Genomic DNA, 23,762 nt, shown 5'->3' with positions numbered 1-23,762 from the left:
TCTATTTTGCTGCTAATAGTTCTGTAAATTTACATAGATACAATTTTGAATGCAGGACTTGTAATATTGTGGTATTGCTTATTTTACTTAATTAAATGATCTAAATACTTTTGTATTTCTTTAGGCCTGGTTAGTATTGCCAGACCTAGCTCCACAGCTCCTTTGTTTTCTTCTGAAGTTGTGTTTTATTCTGACAGACGGTTTCACCGGACGTTGTGTTCTAGCTCTGGTTAGCAGAGCAAAACACCAAACTGCTGCTTCCGCACTGCTTCCTTGTTTATTAGTTTTAGGGAAAACAGTGCATTTAGAAGAGAAAAGTTGTTTTTTTTCTCTTGAAACGGCGAGAGCTCCTCCACAAGATTTTCGCGTGAGTTGACTGTTTGTTTGTTTGTTTGTTTGTGTTGTTAGTTAGTTATTAGCGTGACTAGCTTGGCTAAAGTTAGAAAAATGTAATTAGAGTTAGCGGCTAACTAGCTTCCTCGCCTCTGTTTCGTTAAATGTCGCAATCCAGACACCTCGGTAAGTTTTTGTGCTAACCTGTTACAACATGCACTGGCTTTACCTTTCATTCGTCACACAGATACATCTAACAACGTCTGATGTCCAGGAGGGAATTAGGATCTGAGTTTCACCACAACAAAGTCTGAGTTCTGAATGGCCACAGCTGCAGAGGAGCCTCCAGGGCTACAAGGCCTCTCTGGTAGTAAGTAGGCTACTATCCTATTATACACCGCCTTTTCCTGAAAAGGATAGATCCGATGTGTTTGACAAGAGTTATTTACTATTACTACTACTCAGATTATGGATCCTGTTTTAAAGTTTAAAAAAAGAGAAAAAGTCAGAATTCTGAGATTAATTTTTTGTGGCCCTAATCCTCTTCCGTACAAAAAAATATATGTTCCCATTCTTGAACTTATTACTTGTCTTGAAGAATCCAAAGTGCTCACTGACATTGTGTCTGTGGCCAAAATGATGATGGAGGTATACGACGCAGCCAGGCATTTACCAGGCGAACCAATGCTGATGCCCGTTTTAGATGGATTTTGAATGAAACCAATACCTGTTTTCTGAACAAGCGAGCTTCATCAATGGTTTTGAAAAAAATAAATAAGTATATAGGCGAGTACAATGGCCAAGTCCGAGTGCAAATACCAACGAGTCCAAGACAGTAGAAAAACGTCTTGAGTCCGGATTTGAGCCTGAGTCCGGACTCAAGTACTACAGCACTGCTCAGCAGTCAGTCAGTAATACAAACATCCATCTTTCTAGTTTAATAGGCAACCTGTGTGATTGCCAGGTTATTAGGCATACCTAGCTAAAACTAAAGCAGCCCAATACTTTCATGAAGCTTAATGTTTTCAGTTTTTGTTAAGACTTGTTAAAAAAAAGTGTTGACTCAACTTTAGAGTAATTTTGGGAGGCTGTAATTTGTGGTGTTGTTGAACTTAATTGAGTTATGAGAGGGTTACTATTTAGTCTCCTCATGGAAATAAATGTGGGTGAAAAAATAATAATAATGATAGACTGCATCAGTTTTAGTTGGGGGTAGTTTAGTTAGTTTAGGTGTACTGAAAACTGAGTGGGAATTAGCAGCAGGAAATGTGGCCATTTACCAAAACCAAGTTTTAAATGGGGAACCCCAACAATTTGGTATTATACTTCCATAAAGTTGTGGGATTCATAAGAGACAGATTAAAAAGTTGACTGGTCAAAATCAATGCAAACAAGGCCAAAATATTCTGACTTGTAGTCCCTGGTATGGGTCAAGCTCCAAATATTCAGGATTGTACATTTCCCATAATGCAACCAGTAACATTTCTATTAGATCCTCCTAGCTTGGCAAATAATGTTGACTTTGGACTCCCAGGAATATCCATTTTTATTATAGCGATTAGGACATTCATTAGCACTGTATGAACTCACTTTGATAGTAATAGCATACTTCTAATTCCTCCCATTGCACTCAAAGACCTGCAGAGTCAGTTCTGGAGGAGACTGTCGTCTCTCAGAGGTAATGAACGAGGTGTGTGTGTCTGCATGCTTGTTTCAAAGCTGCACTCTTTCTTTTCAACATAAGGGAATGGTGAAAGCTGTTTCAAGCTGTGTTTTGTGATTATTAATGCAGCCAGTGTGAGAATTGCATTTTATTGATTAACTTATTTTTTTCCCTCCTTGTGTATTATTTTCTAACTTGTATGTTTCTTCCCTTTTTCACTCCAGATTCGACTGGGACTCGAAAAAATGCTTCTCCCGAGGTAAGAAATAACAGATTTGTTGGGAGGAAATGCATAATCTAGCTGTCAGTTAGGAAACTTCTTTACAGGATTTACAGCTGACACATCATCTATTTCTTCCTCTTTGAAACTGAGTTTGAATGAGAATAGTACATATTGCTGCAGACTTGCAATGAGTGATTTTCATCTTGTAATTTTCCCTTCCGCCATGTTTGTACTGATAGAGTCCAAGCACCAGCATGTCTCCGGCCATGAAAAAAACGATTGGCCATCGTGGAATTGATCCCACTGGGGAGACAACGTACAAGAAGGTGGGAGATCAGCCATTAATGACTCACATTTACATTCACTCTCACTAAGAGCTGCAACTAATGATTGTTTTCATTATTTATTAATCTGCCTATTATTTTCTCAATTAATCGCTTAGTCTATAACATTTTCAAGAGTCAGACTTGACATCTTTATATGTCTTGTTTTGTCTGACCAACAGTCCAAAACCCAAAGATATTCAAATAATAATGTTTTTACTTAAAAGATGACTTAAATAATTAATCAGTTATCAAAATAGCTCTGGATTCATTTTCTGTTGATCGACTAATCAAGTAACTGTTAATGTATAAAAAATATATCAAACATTAAAAAGAAAATGGAAATGGGAGCTTTTTTTCTTGCCAAGTCCTATTGTGGGGATTGCTTATCATTGGTTAATACTTTATCAACCAAAGACGGATTTGAACGGCATTTGTCATTTGATACATATCAGTTTGCTGCTCTGTCTTCCAGACAACATCATCCGCCCTGCAAGGCGCTATCCAGTTAGGCATCACGCACACGGTGGGCAGCTTAAGCCAAAAACCTGAGAGAGACGTGCTGCTGCAGGACTTTGAAGTGGTCGAAAGCATCTTCTTTCCCAGGTGAGTATTTTACATTTTAAAACAAGGATGTGTGGTAAAGATGATGATGTTTTGTCAGTCCTACATTATTATACCTTTACTTAACCTCCCTTGTTTGTGGTCTAATCCTCTGCCTCTTCGGTCTTTCACTGGCAGTGAGGGCAGTAACCTGACACCAGCTCACCACTATGGAGACTTCAGGTTCAAGACGTACGCCCCAATGGCCTTCCGCTACTTCAGGGAGATGTTTGGCATCCGGCCTGATGACTACATGGTATTCTTGTTTACTCAGCATCTGTGATACTCAGAAAATGTGTTAGCAGAACAGTATAGCTCTGAAGAAATGGACAGAGCTGTGAAGAGCCGTGATTGAGGAACTGGAAAGAGTGAAACTGTGACACAATGGGATGTTGACACTATAGGGGTGGAGCTGCTGCCGATGTAAATGCACAGCTGACCTGTTTTTAACCTGTAAGTCTGTGTTGTTTGGTTTCTACCACATGTCTAACCATTGTGCTCTGGTCTGGTTACAGTACTCTCTGTGTAATGAGCCGCTGATTGAGCTGTCAAACTCCGGGGCCAGTGGATCTCTCTTCTATGTCTCCAGTGATGATGAGTACATCATTAAGACAGTGCAGCACAAAGAGGCAGAGTTTCTGCAGAAACTGCTTCCAGGATACTTCATGGTAAGAATTGATGAGTGGCTTTAGGAATAAGATGGTATCTGCAGAATGAATGTGCGCATGGCTACTGTGCACTATAAAACTATGGACTGACTCCTAATCATTATTCTCTCATCCATTTAACCATTAAATGTAAATACTTGGATACCACTGATGCTGTTGCAATGTACATTTATGAATGAATATTAATCTGCAATTATTTTAATAATCGATTAATAGTTTTTTCAAGCAAAAATGTCAAACGATTACTGGTTATAGCTTCTCAAATCTAAGGATTTGATGCTTTTATTTATCAGTTACAGTATGAAGGTAAACAGAATACATTTGGGCTTTAGACTGTTGACAAAATAATTTGAATATGTCACCTTGGTCATTTTTCACTATTTTCTGACATATTGTAGACAATATGATAAATCAAGAGAATTATTAACAATTATTTATAATGAAAATAATCATTAGTTGAATCACTAAAGGCACCTAACCATTTTTATTTTATTTTGAAATGACACTCTAGCCAAATATTGGTTCTACTGTACATTATTGGCTTGTCCTTGTCTAATGTGCAAAGTAAGACTATTTTTGACAGAAACTGGGGACATTTTCAATTTAAGGTGGCGCATTTGTTACTGGCTGCATCATGTGTGTGGGACAATGTGTTTACTTTTACTCATTTGTTTCATAAAAAAAAATTTCTTTCAGTTTACTACTAGTCAACCACTCATTTCACTTTCTTGTCAGTTGCACCGATACTTGTTTTCATTTTTTGTACTATTTTACTTTCCTCCTTCCATCCACTCTTCTCTCCTTCAGAACCTGAACCAGAACAAACGGACCTTATTACCAAAGTTTTATGGACTCTACTGTGTCCAGGCAGCGGGTAAGAACATCCGTATTGCAGTCATGAACAATCTGCTTCCGAGCGCCGTAAAAATGCACCTCAAGTATGATCTAAAGGGCTCCACCTACAAGCGAAGGGCTTCAGTTAAAGAGAGGGAAAAGGCCGTGCCCACATACAAGGACCTGGATTTCATGCAGGACATACATGAGGGGTTGTTACTGGAAGGGGACAAGTACAGTGCTGTTTGCAAGACCATCCAGAGAGACTGTCTGGTAAGAGCTACAGAGTAATGCACATGGTCTAATAGTAATGTCTAGTAGTAGTAATAATAATAATAATAATTTATACTCTATTAATCCCGCAAGGGATATTACAATGTTTTCACTCTGTTGTTAGAATACACATAATGTATTTTTCTTCCAAATTCATTTGTAATGACTGGTCTGGTGTGTTCCTTGATTTCCATTCAGCTTTTGCAAAGTTTTAAGATCATGGATTACAGCCTTCTGGTGGGAATCCACAATGTAAATCAGGCGTGTCAAGAGCAGGCCAGTGAAGAGGCCGGGGCTGTGGACCAAAGGCGGCCACAAGGTCAAAAGTCCCTGTACAGCACTGCTATAGAGGCCATCCAGGCTGAGGCAGGGAGCATGGGATCACTGGACACAGAGGACAAGTGAGTGACGGTGTTTAATGGCCAAAGTGTGGTCATGTTTACTGAGAGTAATGACAGAGCACTAAATGATTTTCTTTTTGTTTCATTTTACAGAACGGGAGGAATCCCAGCGCGAAACTCAAAAGGCGAGCGGCTGCTGGTCTATATTGGTATCATAGACATTCTGCAGTCCTATAGGTAAACCGTACATATCTATGTACATTTATAAACCCCTCGTTCAGTCAGTGACTTGCACACAATTTTTACACAGCCTGTGAAGCAAAAGCAGCACTTGAGCAGAGAAGCGGCTGCTTCAGTGCTCTGTCTGTGTCTATATAGGATGCGTTCATGCACAGTATTGAGTGTAATCCAGGCTCTATGTGTTGTTTTTCAGATTAGTTAAGAGGCTTGAACACTCATGGAAAGCTCTGGTTCACGATGGGGTAAGGTACCTCCACCAGCCTCAGTTAATGATGTTTTAAATTAAAATATATGTGTAACCCCTGTAATCATTCCTTTTCTGTAGGATACTGTATCTGTTCACAGACCGAGTTTCTACGCAGAACGATTTCAGAAGTTCATGTGCAATGTAGTGTTCAGGAAGATCTCATGTAAGTATATATTATATCTATGTGTGCATGCTGTCTCGCTGGCATTAAAACCATATTTGGAATAAAACTTTTTTTTACTGTGTGATCACATGTCAGCTGGTTGCAAAAACATGGATTAAAAGTGGAAAGGTGGACTAAATCTGAATAAAGGGGGTGGTTATGTACAGTAGGTGTGCTTTTACCAAATAAAGTGGATACATTTTTCAGAACACGCTGAGCAGGTGGGTGAAGGACCGGTCACACAAGACACACTCATTCTTGGCACCAAGAATACATTGCCACACCCTCTGCCGCACCTGTCCTACCACTGGGGCGCATTTGTGCACTGACACCAAAATTGAGCCCATAATGTCAGTCTCACTTTATGGTCTCTTAATGAACACGTTTCCTCTTGTATCTAGTAAAAACGTCGCCATCTAAGAAGCGCCGTTTAGTGGCACATGTTCCTTTGAGAAAGACAGCTGGCTCAGGGCCTTCTCTGTCGACCCAAACCAGCACCAACAGCCAACACCTTTTACTCCAACATCAAGTCAGCTCTGAGACCAAAGAAGACACTGAAGGAGACAATGGTAAGAAGTAGAAGTAGGATTTCAGTTTTAGCTGGAGTGCTGAAAACTAATTTTGCAGCATGTACCAGCATGCGAAGTGCTTCTTTCACAACACAGTATTAACAGGTTTCCCTCCCATTCCACCCAGTCATGCAGTCAGGTCGTCCTGACCTCCTCCCAAAGACCTTACTGGCCAGCGACGCTGTTGGCACCACTACTGAAACAGCTGTCTCCTCCTCCTTGGAAAACCCTGGATTTGCTTCCACAAGCCACCCTCTGCCTCACTCTCAGGATGCCTACAAGTCAGTAGGAGTGGATTTAAACAACACATTGAGCAAAGACCAGGAGCACAGCACCACCAAGAGGTAAGAGGAAAAATATATATGAAGATTAGTATTTTAAAGCTATAGTGTGTAGTTTCTGTCGCCCCCGTGAGGAATTCTAAGTAATGACAACAAAACTGTCGGTGCGTCCACATGATACAAGCCTTCCATGACCCAAATGTGTTTGGTAATGTCATGGATTATAAAGTCTTATAACTAATGATTAAATGTGTAATGTGATTATTACAGTTTGCCAACAGATTCAGATTGAAGTCTATTTTCTTACATTATGCCAGTGTTACCAGACGCCACAGTATAAAAATGATTCCATCAACCTTTTCACATTTTTGTTATTAATTAATTAGGGAAAATTGCCATCTGATTAGTTGATAATGAACATAATTGTTAGTTGCAGCCCTAGTAAAGATGATCTGTTATGGTGAATGAGGCATTTCAATTCCTAGAAGATTTTGGGCTTAGATTTGAGCCACAGAAATGCCATCTGCATAGGCTGTGAACAAGTCCTACTTCTCATACTGCTATTGGCTGGAACTAACCCGGACCATAAGTGTAACTATTTAATTGGTAGACCTGTTGTGGGTGGGAGTGAAGGCTGCCAGAGAGTATGAACTAAAGGCATAAATGTCCCTGACCTAGAACCTCAGGAAAGTCAGCATGTGTTAAGGCAGTTCAGCATCTTTAGTGCCACCTAGTGGCAAACATCTGCATCCTGCTAATCTCAAGTAAATTAGTTTTTTGTTTTTTAAGATTATTATTTTGGGCATTTTAGGCCTTTTATTGACAGGACAGCCGAAGACATGAAAGGGGAGAGAGAGAGAGGGAATGACATGCAACAAAGGGCCGCAGGTCGGAGTCAAACCCGCGGCCGCTGCGTTGAGGAGTAAACCTCTATATATGGGTGCCCACTCTACCAACTGAGTTATCTGGGTGCCCAGTTTTTTGTTTTTTAAATAAAAGCTTGAAATCTTGGCTAAAAAAATATATCTTTAAAAGTGTTTTGTGGTTGTTTTTAATGTATATTCAATTGATTTTCTTCACATAACCCAGTATTTACAGTTTTTTACGATTGCTATGACAATTTTTTCAAAACTTGTAAAAACTTTCCTAAACTCTTAACAGTTAGCACAACATCCGTCTGTGTAGGCTATAACACATTATAACACACACAGACAATTAACACATTTCTTGTTGCTCTGACACAAAATGCATACAGTTAACACAAATTTAAAATGCTTGAACTTCTTATACACACAAGCTCAACCAAGACCAAAACAATGGATCTTTACTGCCAAATTTACAAATGCTTTCACTCTGTATGTCAGAACAGATAACAACATGTTATAAACCTAACTTAAAGGCTAAAGTCAAAGTGAACAGCTGTTCATATTGTAAATTGAAACACAAATATATCCCCTGGATTTTGTTCCATTGCTACTGAGAAACAGCTGATTGAAGTTATGCAAATAGATCGATCACAGTTGATTGACATCTAGGAAACACACTGAGGTGTTGAGGTTCTTTCAATTGCATGACCATATGGTAGTACATACAGAGGTCCTATTTGAACAATATAGATGAACACAAAGAAAGAGGAAAATGCCTGCAACAGGGAGAGGAAGACGAGTACTAGGACAATTCTGTCTCTGTCTTCTTTTTTTCATAGACCGTACTTTCTATAAAGCTACTCTGAGATGGGTCATTCATTTTCGGTATTGATTTCTGCAGCAAAAGAAACAAAATGCATACATTTACTAAACCCAACAAAACAAAAATGTAGAAAGGCTTCAAGAGAAACTGCAGTGCAAAACTAATCTATGGTCAATACAATATACTATTGTCTATTATTATTGTATAAGGGCAGACCTGACACATATCAAATAATGTAGTTTCTGTAATTCCATGTGATGTTAGTGTTTTGTATGACATTGTGCAGTGATTGACTAAATGTTCTTGTTGGAAGAGAACATGTGTTAGTGTTTTGGAAGAATTATTTGATTTTGAGACATGATTGCATTGTTTTGGTAGACATAGTACATTGTGTTAGTGTATTATTGTATTTTGAAAATCAGTGTTGAAGTTTAGTTTACAATGTGTGATTTTGAAAATGAAATTAACTGTTTTGCCAATTGTGTGTTGTAGGTGTGTTGGTGCGTTAAGAGTTTAGAAAAGCTGTTAAAAGAATTGAAAAAATTGTCATAGCGATCGTATAAAAATGTAATATTGTATGAATTCACTTATTCTGCTCCTTTGTTGTTTGCAGAGCTCAGTATGAAGAAAGTTCGGAGGATGTGATCTCACTCAGTGACATTGTTCCTGACGCAAGCAAATGCTCTGTAAGTTAAAAAAAAAAAATCTTAAATTTCCTGTGACACTTTTTGCTTATGCTGAGTTTATTCTAACTAGGTTCATTGCTTTTGGTTTACAGGTGTAGACAAATGAACTTAAATGAATCGAGACAAACTTGGAGGATGTTATTAGCATGGATGAAAGGTTACAACCCTGCCTTGGTGTGATTTGAGGTAAAGTTTTTCAGCGAGACCAAGGGGGATATTAAATGTTTTTTGTTGTTTGGTTTTTGCACATTGATTTCCAAATCACAAGATGGTATGAGCATGTAAGTGGGCGGTTGTGTTCTGACACTAGTAATTGTCGGTACATTAATGCTGTGGTTATTGAACACTATTATTCATCTCATAGGAATGCTTCTATGCACAACCAAAGATTGCTATTGGCACTGACGGCTCAACTCAGCCAGCTTTCAATGTAGAGTGTAAAATGAGGACTTTGCCTTAATTGAGAATGTCTTTATTTAAGCTTTGTTATTTCAAATTATTATTATTTTTTTTTAAACTAATTCCTCTTTTGTGTTTACCAAATTGTTGTAGCTTATCCTCATGCATTCTTGGCTCTGTAAGTGTCTGTCCCACCACCCGAAGGCCCGAGCCTACAGTACTGTTTCTGCTACATGTTTGACTCAGATGCTTTAACACAAACTATGTGATTTGGGTTGGGAACACAGTTTTAAATTAAAGGGTTTATTTTTTAAAGAAATTACTTTACTGGGTAAGCTGCCATTTTTTAAGCCTACTCTGAATGCATATCATGCTGGAACAAGAGGTGATCCTCAGCTTGCGGTGTCTATTTAACCAGCTATTCTGATAATGGACTGTGAATCCTAAATGTCACCTCATATTAAGGTCAAAGAGTTACATTAAAATCATTTTTTTATACTTATCTGTATGATCTGATATCAGTTTAGGTTTAGTGTGTAGACTGGCTTATGTCCAAATGTGACCAAATAACTGATACGTAGATGGCTTTGGACAAAGCACGACAACAAACAGTGACCTGGGGCATGTCACATGAAGCAAGACAAGTGAGGTAGTCTGCTAAGTTTGGGCTGAACCCTGTCTTCTTTCAGTGTCACAGAGAGAGCTCAAGTTCCAACTGAGTTTTGTTGTCATGGCCACTAATGCACCAGACCAAATCTGCAAAGAGCAGTTTATGTTTTAAGGCTTTTGGATAATTTTATACAAAAGAACCACCTCCTCACTGATCAATTGTGAAGGGGGAAATTAGTCACATTCTTACAGGAGCTCAATGAACAAAAACACATTATTCACTTTAAAGTGTCATGTATCAAAGAGCATGACATTATTACAAACGTGGTACAATCACTTGGTTTTTCATTATAATTTATTATATTAAAAACATTAATATAGTAAATGTTTGCAGTATAAGCAGGTGTCCCAATGTGGCTATAAAATAGAACAGAAACTAAAAGAGCAGACCGTAGCTAACTCTTAGATGTACCTGCAGTAAATAAAATGTACTGTTTCATGGTATTTCTATTGATTCAGTGCAGCTTTACAGTATGTACATATTTTAACACTGCAGCCCTGGAGAACATAACACAACTTTGTAAGTAGTAATATTTTATATAATCATAAATTGCATTGTTGGTGTCATTTATACAAAGCATCTGAAACCAGCCCCCACTAATATCATCCAGTTGCTACACCAATGGCAGTTTCAGACATGCAGGTCAGTCCAACCTGCACCATCTAAAGGCAAAAGTAACAGCAGCAGCAGTTTAGACCTGAAGAGTGATTTGCACCACCTACAGGCAAAGAAAGTGACAGCTTCAGCAACTTTGTCACAGTTGCCACCTTACGACCAATGAGTGCAAGAACAGTTTTGTTGTTTGTTTTTGGATGGTGTTAGTATGTGAATATTTGCCGTTTTTATTTTTTACATTTTAACCCAACAAAACATTTTGATTGAATGGTATTGTTTATCCTCTGTCCTGGTTACTTTGGAGAAAGGAGATTGTATTTGTCCAAAGAAAGAAACCCAGGTTGGGATGCACTTGCCAAAAGAAAATTAGCAGTGTAGGTTGGTAGGAGTTTTGACTTTGCTGCTGAATACATGGGTGATGATACTGCATTTTCTTTAAGTATTTCTAATACACTTTTCCACTATTTGCAGTAGGTCGCTGCTAAAAGTAAAAAAAAAACGATGTAGGTCACTCAATATAATATGGATTACTCAAATTTGAGTACTTATGTTAACCACATATTAAAGTCTATATATTTTCACACTGATTCATGATGTATTGCTTTTATTCATAATTCAGTTTTGTTGATTTGTTGCATGACCCAACCAAGATATAGTTGTAATTTTTTCACTATCAAAATGTTGATGGCTGCCTGGTGTGTGAAAGTAAAAAAGACAAAACTGTTCTGTCTGCTTTTTGTAAACTCAAACTGGTAGTTGTATTGGTGCTTCGATACAAGTTAGCACTCAAAATGGGTGTGCAATGTTTAATATTTATAAATGTTTGATGTTTCAAAATGCAGAAATGTATTAGAATTGATTTTTTTGTCCGAAAGCATAAAATAAATAAGTAATTTGAAAGATCCTTCAACTATGCAACAATATTTGTTTACAGCATATAAATATTTCTGAATGAATAGACGGTGCAATACATTTAATGAATTATAATTTTTCAACTAAGATAAGATGAATAAGCATAATTTGGGTATTTTAATTCATCCTGTAAATGGTGTTTTTTTCATTATGCTGGCAGTTCTATCAAACTGTCAAACAATGCTTTGTCCCTGTATTTAAAGTGAAACTGTGTGTTTTTGTAAAAACTCCAAAACATTTACACATGCAGCCTATGAACCAAACATGTACATAATCATATGTATTATAGTATTTATTACTGTATGTATTGCTCTGGTGTCCAAAATGTTTATCAAAAGTGATTATAGATTGAAAATGTGCCTTTCTGCACAACACATCTGTATCTAAGTCTGTATTAATGTTGCAGAGTAAAACCTTTGTTTTCTGTATACTTTGTTAATTGGTCTTCACTTGCCTTTGAATTATATACAATAAATGGGTGCACATCTGTATGCAAGAATCACAACAATGCCTTTTTTCACACAATGTATTTATAAGTCCTCTATCTTGCTCTTTTGGGGATGTCATGTTTTTGTACCTGATTAAACAAAAAAAAGATGTTGCTTTTGTTTGATTATGTTTCATTATACAGATCAAATTGTATGTCTCCAATAGTGTTAGTTGTGCAATGTGACTGTGATAAGATGATGAATAATATGGTAGCTATCTCTTTTTTATTTCTTGGTGTATTACACCCTTGCAATGTTGCAGATTAATAAACATGACTCGTTTCTGGAAATGTTAGGTTTCATTTAATTTTTTTGCATTGATAGGAAGTACCTTGGTTAGTCAGGAAATTAAATTAATGGATTTACCTACCTTGCTATTTTATCTATAAACAGATTTCCGATTCCCATTTCCAGAAAATGTTCAGTATTATGATATACTTTATATGGATATTGCAATACAAAATTACATTTGCCATGGGATATCATATCCATATCGCTCCATCCTACTCTGTATTTGCACAATAAATAAAGATGTATTATATTCTAAGTTGTCTCCATTACAACTTTGCAAATTCTATCTGCTGAAGAAGACTGTGAGAAGCAGTTCTGCCCTACAAAACAAAAAGGCAGTAACTGCATTTTTGGTCAAAATTGAGTTATTATCATTAACATGACATTCAAGGCATCCTTTGTTATGTGACAAAACATCTTATCTCAAATGTGTGTCGTTTTGGAGAAAAATGATAGTCGTTTGTACAGTAACTGCAAAAAGCCCTAGTGAAACAAAATAGGGGTAAAATATCAAATTAAATATGAGGATTGATATGTACAAAAAATTAGCTAATATAAAGTAACAAAAACAGCCACATGTCCAATAATCTACCTACAACTACTTAGCTGGATGACAGGATGACTTGATAACTTGATAGCTTAGCAATGTGAGACTTTAAGCAGTCGTTTCAGCACCAGAACAGCTTCCGGGTGGAAAATATTGACCTAAAATGGTCAAATTAGTGTTGGTTTTGGTATATCCATGTTCAGGAAAACAAATGGTTCCAATTATTTCAAATACAGTGTATCTAACACACCCAGAGCCCAAGTTGTGGCAAAATAGTTTTTGAAGAATCTGTAGTTACTGCCTTTTTCCTTGGTATGGTGCTACGTTTTTGGTAAGTAATACAAAGCAAGAATACAGTAACTGCAAAATAGGGGTAAAATATCAAATTAAATATGAGGATTGATATGTACAAAGAATAAGCTAATATAAAGTAACAAAAACAGTCACATGTCCAATAATCTACCTACAACTACTTAGCTGGATGACAGGATAACTTTAAAGTAATTTTTCGCAGTTCTGCACTCTGCGTAGTTACTGCCTTTTTGCTTTGTAGGGCAGAGTTGATATCTTGGGGAAATAGCTGGTGAGTGGCTCTTCTATTATTGAGCTATCTCCATGACAACTGAGTAAAAGCAATATATCTTCTTGGGCAAGTTTTTTTTTTAATTTATCTTTCAACAACAAGGCAATTCCAAGTGTCCAAACACAAGACGTAAAAACCTTTTAACGGGATTTAAAAATAAAATAAAAGAAACATCGAATAAAACTGAATAAAAGGAGACTAAAGTAGACCACAAGATACACTTGAAAGCTCCAGAAAAAAATCAGTAAGTGGACCGTGAGTTAAGAGTTTTTTTGTCAAACTATTCTAGCTATCTTATTCGTAAATAAATGACAGGTTAGAGAACCTGGCCAATCATATTTCGCTTTGTTCAGTCTTTGTCCAATAGCCTGTGAGCTTGTTTGATTACGACAGAGAGCAACAAGAAGTTTCCAAAATGGGGCTTGAAAGTACTATGGTTTGGTAAGAGCTCTACAAAAATGCCTTTTTGTGTAGTTGTTGATTTGTTAGCGGTTCATAGGAATACATAATCAATAATTTCTCGGTTAAGTAGATTTTTTACCTGAATTTGGAGGAAACCTCGCGGTTAACTGGGCTAATTGACCGCGTCGACCGGCTGAGTCATTGTAGCTAAAGTTAGCTTAGATTTGCTTCCTTAATAAAGTATTTGTGTAATATAGTTGTGGCATATACAACCACAACAAATCATTTTCATTGCAACGTAGTGCTTTCTATCTAAATAATGAACTGACAACCCCGATGGTTTGTTTCGACCAGCGACGTTTAACGTTACGTGGCATCACCACTTTCTATCGTTAGCCAACCGTGCTAATGCTGTTTTGTGACGGCAGATGTTTACCGCTGTTTAGCTAACTAGCTAGTAACTTTAGTTACTTCCCCCACTAAGTAGACAGGCTTTATCACAGGGAGCCGATTGTTAAGAGGAATTGATATGTCTTACTATTGTAAAATATCTACTATCGTAAGGCCTAGTTATGCTAACTAGCTAGCTAGGTCTCGGCTGATATGGGAATGACATGTCAACTGCTAACGATAGTTAACGTTAACCTAACTTAAAGGGATACTTTGCCGATATTCATCCAACTTTGTATTATTATAATGTTGGTAGTATGTGTAAATAAACTATGTTTAACTTCCGTACATCCTACCAGTGCCCATATCTCCCCACTCACAGGTCAGCAGAAATACGACGGATGACGCGATTTTCTGCGTTTTTCTGCCTCTAGGGCAGGCCCCCAGGAAGTACGCTCAGCCTGACAGCCAATTTCCTCGAAAAGGATTTCCCCCGATATGCCACTATTGTAAAAGACACATCCGTAAAACTGTTGACAGGACACCACAAAATGTAAACGAGGTCGATAATAGGGGTGTCACGATACCAAAAATTCAGTAGTTGGTACCAAAAATTAAGTAGTCGGTGCCAATACCAGTAAAATAACACGATTCTCGATGCCGATTTCGATACCACAGTAAAAAAATAAAGATTCCATGTACTTTAACTTGAAACATGAACTTTTTTATTAAAATATTTGAAAAAAATCAAAATGTAAAAGACATACAAAACGTGCAATAGAGCATATAATAACATAAGTGCAATGAATGGTCATAGTGCAACAACTAGTGTCCTCAGACACATTCCAGACTTGCAGGCATCTTTTCAAAACGTACTGTGCAAAAACAACAACTGTTTCTAACAGTTGCGTGACCAGAGACGTTACAAACCCCGGATAAATTTTGGCAGCTTAGAGTCAAGCGTTAGCTTCAGGCTAATTTATCACGGCTACAAGGGACAGGCATTTTGTCATTTCAACATTTGTGTACTCACATTGAATTATATAGCTAGAGTACCCGAGTTGGTTACTCGCAAAAACAATTGAGACACTGCCAGTAAAGTGATCCCGACTGGTCCTGGCTAATTGTGGCTAACGCCGCCATGCTAACGGCTAACGTTACCTGAGGAGCAGGCCAGCTAGCCACGGCTGTTTACAACTTGTAGCCTGTTGAGCGGCCGTAGCCGACAGTGAGTTATTTGAAGCCAAGAGAGGGGGGCTGTAGCTAAATCGGAAAGAGAGGACCGTGAGTTTGCAGTGAACATGCCGTTTTTTAGGTCGGGTACGAGTTGACTCTCGTATGTACCGGAAGTAGAAGGACGTGACCTCCTCCTTCTGAATCTATCGACTGAAACACTCTGAAGCGTATACTGCCCCCATCAGTTCCGGAAGAGGCGCAGCACCGATGCTGCTAACACTGGCATCGTCGCAAATGGTGCCTACGGTGCTTCAAAAACATGGGCATCATCGGTGTTTTGTAATTTTAGAACCGGAAGGTATCGGTAGTATCGGTTCTCGTGACATCCCTAGTCGATAATGACTTTTTATATTTTAAAAACGTCCCTCAAGCCGAGAAAAGCGATTACCTCTTACGTCACCACAATGTAAAGTTTATGGGCCGAGCAGGAACTCGCAGGCAGGTCCAGCAGGAGAAACACTACTGTGCATTAGGGCTGTTGAAACGAATTCCGAAAGTCGAATATAATTTGAATAGTAAAAAAATTAATACTATTTGAATGCTAAAATTACTATTCAAATGTGATTTGTTGGGTAATGTTAACTAATCTCCGTTTCCTCGCTTTGGCCTACCCACATGTGAAAACAAAATGCTTTTGTCATGTCACGTCTGATGAACAATAAGTTAGCGGGAGTGAGAAACAAGGCATTGTGAGGTTTTAAGATCACGGAGCACGTAACGTTAGTACAGGGGGAGTGACAGGCTGCGGCTGGAAATCAGAAGAAGGATGGGAATAGTTTCAACGTGACTTTAAAATCGACATCCACCGAGCCAAAATGCTAATGTTATCATTAGGTAGCTCGTTCTTGTTTCCTAACTGCGTCGTGAGTTATAGGAGCTTAGCTGGGAGCTTCATGGAGACAGCTGAAGTCTATGTTAGCTGCCCTACAGCTGTCAGAGTTAGCTTTGACTTCATATATTACCTTCTAACAGCTGTATTCTCAGTAACGTAACAATCTGCAAGAAATAGGTTACAAGAAACGTTTGGCTTAGTTATGAATGCCGTTAGCATCGTGGCTAACACTATTGTTACAGATGGCGCGTTCATGCCACCTCGGAATGACAGGGACCGCCCCCGTGATTACGTTGTTTTTCCGACTACCAGCGTTCACATGGTTAGGATGGTCGGGATGCGTGTTCTTCTTCTGTTATATTGGCGTTTGGCATAACAACTTGTTGCATGACTGCCATCAACTGTTGGCCGTAGCCTAGAGCATCAGGTGTGTGAAAACCTGGTGAAAACATGGAGGCCACAATAATTTGCTGCTGTTTTCTTATGCGAGCAGGACAACGAACGGGAAAGGACATGGATAAGGTGTTGGGTTTTTTTATACATAGGCCTATTTATGAATAATTTGAAACATGTTATGTCTGTGTATGTTTCTCAGCAGAGGTGTTTGTCCACAATAAATAAGTTTATTGTCATTGAAATATGTTCAGTCAACCAAAGTCGCCTACATCAAACGTCAGTTGTCAACAACGCGTCACCAACTGGGAAACTCGGTTAGCAAAATCTGGCCCGAGTTTCCCACCTCCAATTCTCACAGGAAGGGACATGAATGATGACGTTTTCACTCGGAAAAAAAAACGTTTTTTCCGATGTCCATGAACGCACGGTTAGTTTATGACAAATCATGTCGGCTGTGCTTTCTAACATGATGTCATTGTGCTAACTGAGCACCGTTAGCCTTAACAACAGAGCCGCTTAAATACACTTGATAATGTTTCATTACAGAGTTTTCTGTTGATTTGTGTTTGTCGCTGTGTGCTCGTGGAGAAAAATGAATGTAAAAGCAGCAGAGGGCCAGAAATGCAATGCTCCATGACGTAGGTCCCCCAAGGGGGTAAGTGAGCATCCGAAAAGCATACCTCCTATGGGGAGGTTCATAGGCTAACAAGCCATTCATTTTGGCGTCACTTTGACAGCGAATAACATTACATCTGAAGCATTTAAAGACTCTATTTGTCCATTGTTTATTTCTAAAGAAACACGACAATGTATAAAAGGCTCCATTACCTTGTATCTCACGTTATGGCCCCGTAGCAGACATTTTTATAAAAGTTGCTCCTGCTCCTACGCTCATGGACAGCTCCTACTCACGACACTTTTTTGGCATATGCACCAGGCAAACAACTCTGGTGAACTAAATAGGTGCCATTTTGGGATCTGGTTACCAGTTATTTTACATCCATGCTCTAGGGCTGTTGGTCAAACTATAGATTGTACTTCCGCAAACGGACAAAAAGAGTATAGAAACGGATTGAGAGAGGGAGCCCGCCTCTCTCTCAAACTCAGATTAAACTGTAAAACTAGGCAGCACTGATCAATTATAAACCAATATTCTGTTAATGTATTACCTATTTCTCACCTAAAAGGTTTTCAGCAACATATTTTAGCTTACCGTTTAACTGTAAGACAAGATCGTTTGTTGCCAGCCGGTCGCCATATTCCCGTTTCCCACAGAATTAGATTCTATTTGTGGTGGTAGCTGACACGGGATGGGGGGTGCGCGCACGGAAAGATGAGCAGACTTCTTATATTAATTGTACTGCAAATATTTTTATACAAAATTCTGCAGGTAACAATTCAAAATGTTTTAAATGTAATGGTATAATGCAGTAAGGGAAGGGGGCTTTTGCATCTGACTACACTTGACAAAAGTCAGGAGCATGTTTTGCTCCTCAGTTGAAAAATGTAGGAGTGACTTACATAATGTAACTGCTATTACTGTTGTAGCTAATTTGTAGAATAATACAATATTGTTATGAATACAAATCATTATGAAGTGTAATGTTTTCTATTTTGAAATATTGATAATGCCGCTAAAGCACTCAAAACTTTCAAAAGTTTCATGCGTAGGCTACTCCCATTTGGCTCGCATCAGGTGTTAAAATGAACTGTACCAAAACACGGGGGAAAGTATTTAACGTGACATACGAGACGTTTTTATTTTTACATGTTATGAAACTGTCTCAATTTAATACTGATAGACGGCAGTGTAGCCCGCCGCGTAGACAGATAGCAGTCTGCGGACGGGGAGCTCTGCGTCCGTCTGCAGCGGTTTCTCGCTGCGCCGCCGGTCTGCAGAGCAGCATGATCACCTGGAGAGTCCTGTACAGTCTGACTCTGCAAACACTGGCAGCTGAAAATCAGACGTTTTTGTGCCCGTGATATTCCTTTGGCGCTGGCTAAAACCTCTTTAGGGGGCACCAAAACTTTCTCTATGCAGTAAAAGCCCTGAATAAATACCGCTCATAAAGTCATAATACTAACCACTAAACTCCGGATGGACTCTAGCCGTCTTCTCTGTGGGGAAAAAAGATTGATGTCGGAAAAAGCAACTTCTTCTTCTGTGTGTTAATTACCGGATCGCAAACCAAGTTTAAGGCTCATACCGCCACCTACATTACTGTATTGGAGTGTGTAGAATAATCAAGGGCATTAATTAATTAATTAATTAAGTGTGTGTGTGTGTATATACAGCAGTATGTGGCGATCAACATTGATTGTGTGGCAGGTGCCACAAATATATCAATGTATGGGAAATACTGATTGATTCTGGGATGTGCTCGCATTACTTATATTACTTAAAGGACAGTTCCGGCGCAAATTGAACCTAGAGGTTAATGACATATGGCGCCATCTTGGATAACAGTCATGAGCAGTCGAATCACGAACGCTGTGTTTGAGCTACGTTACTGGTTGCACGGCGTTCGTCGTTCGACTGCTCATGACTGTTATCCAAGATGGTGGCCGCATGTAAACATTAACGCTACGGTCTTTATAATCTATCTTTGTAATAAACTGTCTGTACACTTACAAAGTTCTCAATGCTTCGGTTTGCATGTAGGGACCCTCATTATGCTACCGTTTAAGTGTGGTACTATTTTGAGCCTTGTTAGTGGTATTAAATAGTGATTTACCCTGTGCCCCGAAAGCTAGCGTTAGCAGCTAACCCCGGTTTGCGGTAGCTTGTTTAAAGCTAGAGACACATTCGATTAGCATGAAAACATATCCCAGAGAACGTTCGACTCGGTACACATATGTTATTAACCCGTAGGTTCATTTGCGCCAGAATTGTCCTTTAAATACTTAGGTATTTAAGTGATGTATCAGAGCTACATTAAACAGATATTTTCCCCACAGTGTGGACAACAGTGAATACATGAGAAATGGGGACTTTCTACCAACGAGGCTACAGGCTCAACAAGATGCTGTCAACATTGTTTGCCACTCTAAAACACGAAGCAATCCAGAAAACAATGTGGGCCTCATCACTATGGCTAAGTAAGCTTTTCTCTCTTTAATTTAACAAAGATAGTCAGAAGTTATGATGATCCTCATATCACTTCAACAATACTTAATAGCACAATGTGTTTTACATGGTTGCTGATGATGGATAACCGTGTCTTTTATGTTTCCATGCAGTAACTGTGAGGTCCTGACCACACTGACACCAGATTCTGGCCGCATCCTGTCCAAACTCCATGCTATCCAGCCCAAAGGAAATATCTGCTTCTGCACGGGCATCAGAGTGGCTCATGTGTGTAACTTGGATTTCTCTAATTGTAATAATTTGTTTCAAACATAAAAGAAGGGATCTACCTAGTAATTACTTAATTGGTAAATAAGAGGTTTTGTTTTCTGCAGCAGTGTTTTAGTGGCCATATTTTTGTTATGTGTTTCCTGTGTAGCTGGCCCTAAAACACAGACAAGGAAAAAACCACAAGATGAGGATCATTGCCTTTGTTGGGAGTCCTGTAGAGGATAATGAAAAAGACGTGAGTTTAGTCTTTTTATCAAATTTTGTTCCAATCCCACAGGGAGAATTTTATTTCTACCAATTATACATCATAGGTTTAACACATTATCTCATTGTCTATATCTTGATGTATGTCTATCTTTCTGCATCTCATACTGCTTCTGTCCCACCTGCCGATTCTGCAGCTTGTCAAGTTGGCAAAGCGCTTGAAAAAAGAGAAGGTGAATGTGGATATTATCAACTTTGGAGAAGAGGTGAGGACATATTGGTTTATCTTCCATTGCACTGCTACAAGGCAGTGTAAATTAAAGCATTAAATTGTATTTCTTTGATTTCCATACCTGACCATTTCTTCCCACTAATAATTTGGGTTTTGAACTGGCCTCGCCATCTGTCTCCAACTGTTATCAGGAGCTGAATACAGAGAAGCTGACTGCATTCATAAACACTTTAAATGGAAAGGAGGGTACAGGCTCCCACCTGGTCACAGTCCCTCCAGGGCCCAGTCTGGCTGATGCGCTGCTCTCCTCTCCCATCCTGGCCGGTGAAGGAGGCTCTATGATGGGTCTTGGTGCCAGTGACTTTGAGTTTGGTGTGGATCCCAGTGCTGATCCAGAACTTGCCTTGGTGAGCAATATATAGATGTGTGTCAAGTGCCAGCAAACGTTTTATACTAGTACCCAGCATAAATATTGGCCAAGATGTATTTACTTGAGAGAAATTCAAAGTTCTTTTAAAGCAAACAATCCTGTTTAAGACACTCCAAAAAAAGCAAAAACGTGGCACTTATTATTAAGTGATGATATACAGTAGTTGTACAAATAGGGGTAAAACTATCAGATACTCCTTTCAACACCTGTCTCAGTGATTACGTTTTACATGCACACCAATATTCCACTATTATTCCGAATATGACAATATTCCGAACTTGATACAGGCCATGTAAACAGCATATTCTGGTTAGATATTCTGAATAAGGCCTTTTTTCTGAATATAGCATTTCCCGATTAAGACGTGGGATATTCTGGTATTATTCGGGTTTTAGAAGCATTCTTGGACATTGGACATTTATACAGCGCATTCGGAACATGCGTTTCAATCTGGGTTTTTACCGCAGTTTACGGCCTCTTACCTGTTGTACAGCTTATGGTCAGCTCTGTGCGTTGCTATAGTTGCTGTACACAAACCAACCAGCCAACAGTTTGCAAGGCTGCAGACCCGATAAGGAGAAACACATCTACTTTTAAACATTATCAAAGACTTGGATATGAACAGGTTTTTGGATATGTGCACACATCGCTACGCCGACCTTTTCAAGAAGCTGGTTGAAGGAATGAAAGAGCGAGGCTGTGTTCACACGGTCCAACAAGTCCACTACCGCTGGTAAACATTGAAAAAATCTTATTTTGCACGGCTACATGTAAACGGGAATATTAGTGGAATTTTCACTTTCTTTAGCCATGTAAACAGCTTAGTCGGAATATCATCTTTTTCAGAATAAGGGCAAAAAACAGAATATTATGTGCATGTAAACGTAGTTAATGGCACCAATGTGTGAGAACCAGTTTACATAACAGTAGCAAATACATGTGTATTAGCTCCTTGGAACCAGTCTGAGGTGAGAAACTCATCCACTCGAAGAAAGCCAATGTGATGCTTCATAGTGGGGTATTAAAAATGGCAACAATAAAGGAATGTGTGACTCTCCACTAAAATCTCATTGATGCAAAGACAGGGCTTGTTAAAGACGATGAAAGCCTAGGGGCATCTTTGAGAATTTGAAGCAATGTCCTTTGCCTTTTTTTCCTCACTGTGCTGTCTCTGTGCATTCTTTTAGGCCCTGCGTGTATCAATGGAGGAGCAGCGACAGAGGCAGGAGGAAGAGGCCCGCAGAGCTGCTGTTGCTTCTGCAGCTGAGGCAGGAATGCCCACACCCAGCGCCGACGGTAATTGGAGGATTGAAAAATAGTTGCTATAACTTAGGAGACAGCGCTGATTATAATTGTTAGGATGTGAGTAATAGAATGATACTTAACAGAATCGGAGGAGGCCTTGTTGAAGATGTCAGTATCTCAGCCTGAGAGTGGTGCAGCAGTGCTTCCTGACTTCAGCAGCATGACAGAGGAGGAGCAGATAGCCTACGCCATGCAGATGTCTCTTGCTGGAGGAGGTGAGTTCCATTTGATCATACAAATGTATGCTCTTCTTATCGCTTATGGCCACTTTTATAATTGCTGGTATGTCTGTTAAGATAAGTTCTTAACACTTGTTATGTGAACAGAGTACGGAGAAATGGACACAGAAGCCCCCATGGACACTGCAGAATCAGCCAAGGTGAGTCATTATACAATGTTTTAAATGAACAATTGTTAAATGGGGCTCACCTGGCCCTTGTGTCACTAGAGTTGCAAAGGGTCCTGGAAGTAAAAGTATAATCATCAATTAAATGAGCAACCGTGAAAATATTGGGTTCTTTAATTAAAAGAAAAAGTTAAAGGTACAGGTGTTGTGTACATAGAAATGTGTATGACTACCAAGGTGGATTTGGTATAAACCTCTTTTTACAGAATTAAATCATTGTGCGTTCTGCTAATGGTAAGTGGAAGCTAAAGATTATGCATAGATGCACACTTTAGATACTAGGTAAGCAGGCATAGTTTGGGGATCTTAAATCCACTTAAATGAAGACTGAATCCATCCTGATTGATTGTATTCTATATTGTAATTGAATAGGAGGAAGATGACTATGATGTGATGCAAGACCCGGAGTTCCTTCAGAGCGTCTTGGAGAACCTGCCTGGTGTCGACCCGAACAACGAGGCCATCCGCAACGCCATGGGCTCCCTGGCCTCCCAGACAGGAAACAAGCCAGAAGGCAAAAAGGACGAAGAGAAGAAGAAGTGAGGAAAACAAGAGATGGACACATCTTCAGACATCGACTAGGAAAAAAAGACTAATGCAGGATTACTTTAATATACGAAAACATTGCTGATACGTCGTCAGACTGACAGCCCAGCATGAGACTGCACTCAAATTTAATACCATTGTTTTCTGTCAGACACTTAAAAGCACCAACATAACCAAAATAAAGAAAAACCTACAGTACTGAACAACTATTTAGTGTAAAATCTGACTGCCCTGTAACATAAATTGATATCCTAAAAATGTAATATGGGCCTACTCTCAACTTTACCCTACAGGCTCTTAAACTTAGCCACACTCCTGCCATGTCTTTGTGTTATTTTGCAATAAAAGTCATGTGTAAATATGTTGCCTTTTGGTGTTTCTGTT

General features: G+C 38.9%; 2 protein-coding genes across 4 annotated transcripts; both read left to right on the top strand.

Moving 5' to 3' along the window:
- Positions 1-217: 217 nt before the first annotated feature.
- On the top strand, positions 218-12,334 carry LOC116047502 (phosphatidylinositol 4-phosphate 5-kinase type-1 alpha-like). 3 transcript variants are annotated; one of them, XM_035993182.1, is made up of 17 exons: positions 218-367; positions 581-703; positions 1,970-2,011; positions 2,221-2,255; positions 2,459-2,545; positions 3,018-3,148; positions 3,284-3,401; positions 3,661-3,813; positions 4,621-4,920; positions 5,119-5,321; positions 5,415-5,498; positions 5,695-5,743; positions 5,827-5,911; positions 6,313-6,480; positions 6,608-6,824; positions 9,064-9,136; positions 9,229-12,334. In XM_035993182.1, the coding sequence occupies exons 2-17, from the start codon at positions 655-657 to the stop codon at positions 9,232-9,234; spliced, it is 1,800 nt and encodes a 599-aa protein (XP_035849075.1). In that variant the 5' UTR covers positions 218-367; positions 581-654; the 3' UTR covers positions 9,235-12,334. The 3 variants fall into 3 exon arrangements, with proteins under 3 accessions (XP_035849075.1, XP_035849074.1, XP_035849076.1); XM_035993181.1 differs by having other exon boundaries at positions 1,970-2,023; XM_035993183.1 differs by lacking the exons at positions 1,970-2,011; positions 9,229-12,334 and having other exon boundaries at positions 219-367; positions 9,064-9,145.
- A 1,556-nt stretch (positions 12,335-13,890) lies between these two features.
- Positions 13,891-23,739, top strand: LOC118493452 (26S proteasome non-ATPase regulatory subunit 4). Its single transcript, XM_035993244.1, has 10 exons — positions 13,891-14,082; positions 19,856-19,996; positions 20,138-20,252; positions 20,404-20,490; positions 20,657-20,725; positions 20,883-21,098; positions 22,309-22,417; positions 22,510-22,641; positions 22,753-22,805; positions 23,205-23,739. Exons 1-10 carry the CDS (start codon positions 14,057-14,059, stop codon positions 23,373-23,375), a joined length of 1,119 nt encoding a protein of 372 aa, XP_035849137.1. The 5' UTR covers positions 13,891-14,056; the 3' UTR covers positions 23,376-23,739.
- The last annotated feature ends 23 nt before the right edge of the window (positions 23,740-23,762 follow it).

This window comes from Sander lucioperca, chromosome 16 (assembly GCF_008315115.2).
Source record: "Sander lucioperca isolate FBNREF2018 chromosome 16, SLUC_FBN_1.2, whole genome shotgun sequence".
NCBI classification, from domain to species: domain Eukaryota; kingdom Metazoa; phylum Chordata; class Actinopteri; order Perciformes; family Percidae; genus Sander; species Sander lucioperca.
Note: the sequence above shows the minus strand (reverse complement) of the source record. Positions and strands in the feature narration are given on the sequence as shown.

Excerpts from the sequence above, each read along its gene's own strand:
- LOC116047502 (XM_035993181.1), top strand. The coding sequence starts at position 655 with ATGGCCACAGCTGCAGAGGAGCCTCCAGGGCTACAAGGCCTCTCTGGT. Across the intron at positions 3,814-4,620 it reads TGCTTCCAGGATACTTCATG|AACCTGAACCAGAACAAACG; the intron begins GTAAGAATTGAT and ends TCTCTCCTTCAG. Across the intron at positions 6,481-6,607 it reads AGACACTGAAGGAGACAATG|TCATGCAGTCAGGTCGTCCT; the intron begins GTAAGAAGTAGA and ends CATTCCACCCAG.
- LOC118493452 (XM_035993244.1), top strand. The coding sequence starts at position 14,057 with ATGGGGCTTGAAAGTACTATGGTTTG. Across the intron at positions 22,642-22,752 it reads GATGTCTCTTGCTGGAGGAG|AGTACGGAGAAATGGACACA; the intron begins GTGAGTTCCATT and ends TTATGTGAACAG. Across the intron at positions 22,806-23,204 it reads ACACTGCAGAATCAGCCAAG|GAGGAAGATGACTATGATGT; the intron begins GTGAGTCATTAT and ends GTAATTGAATAG.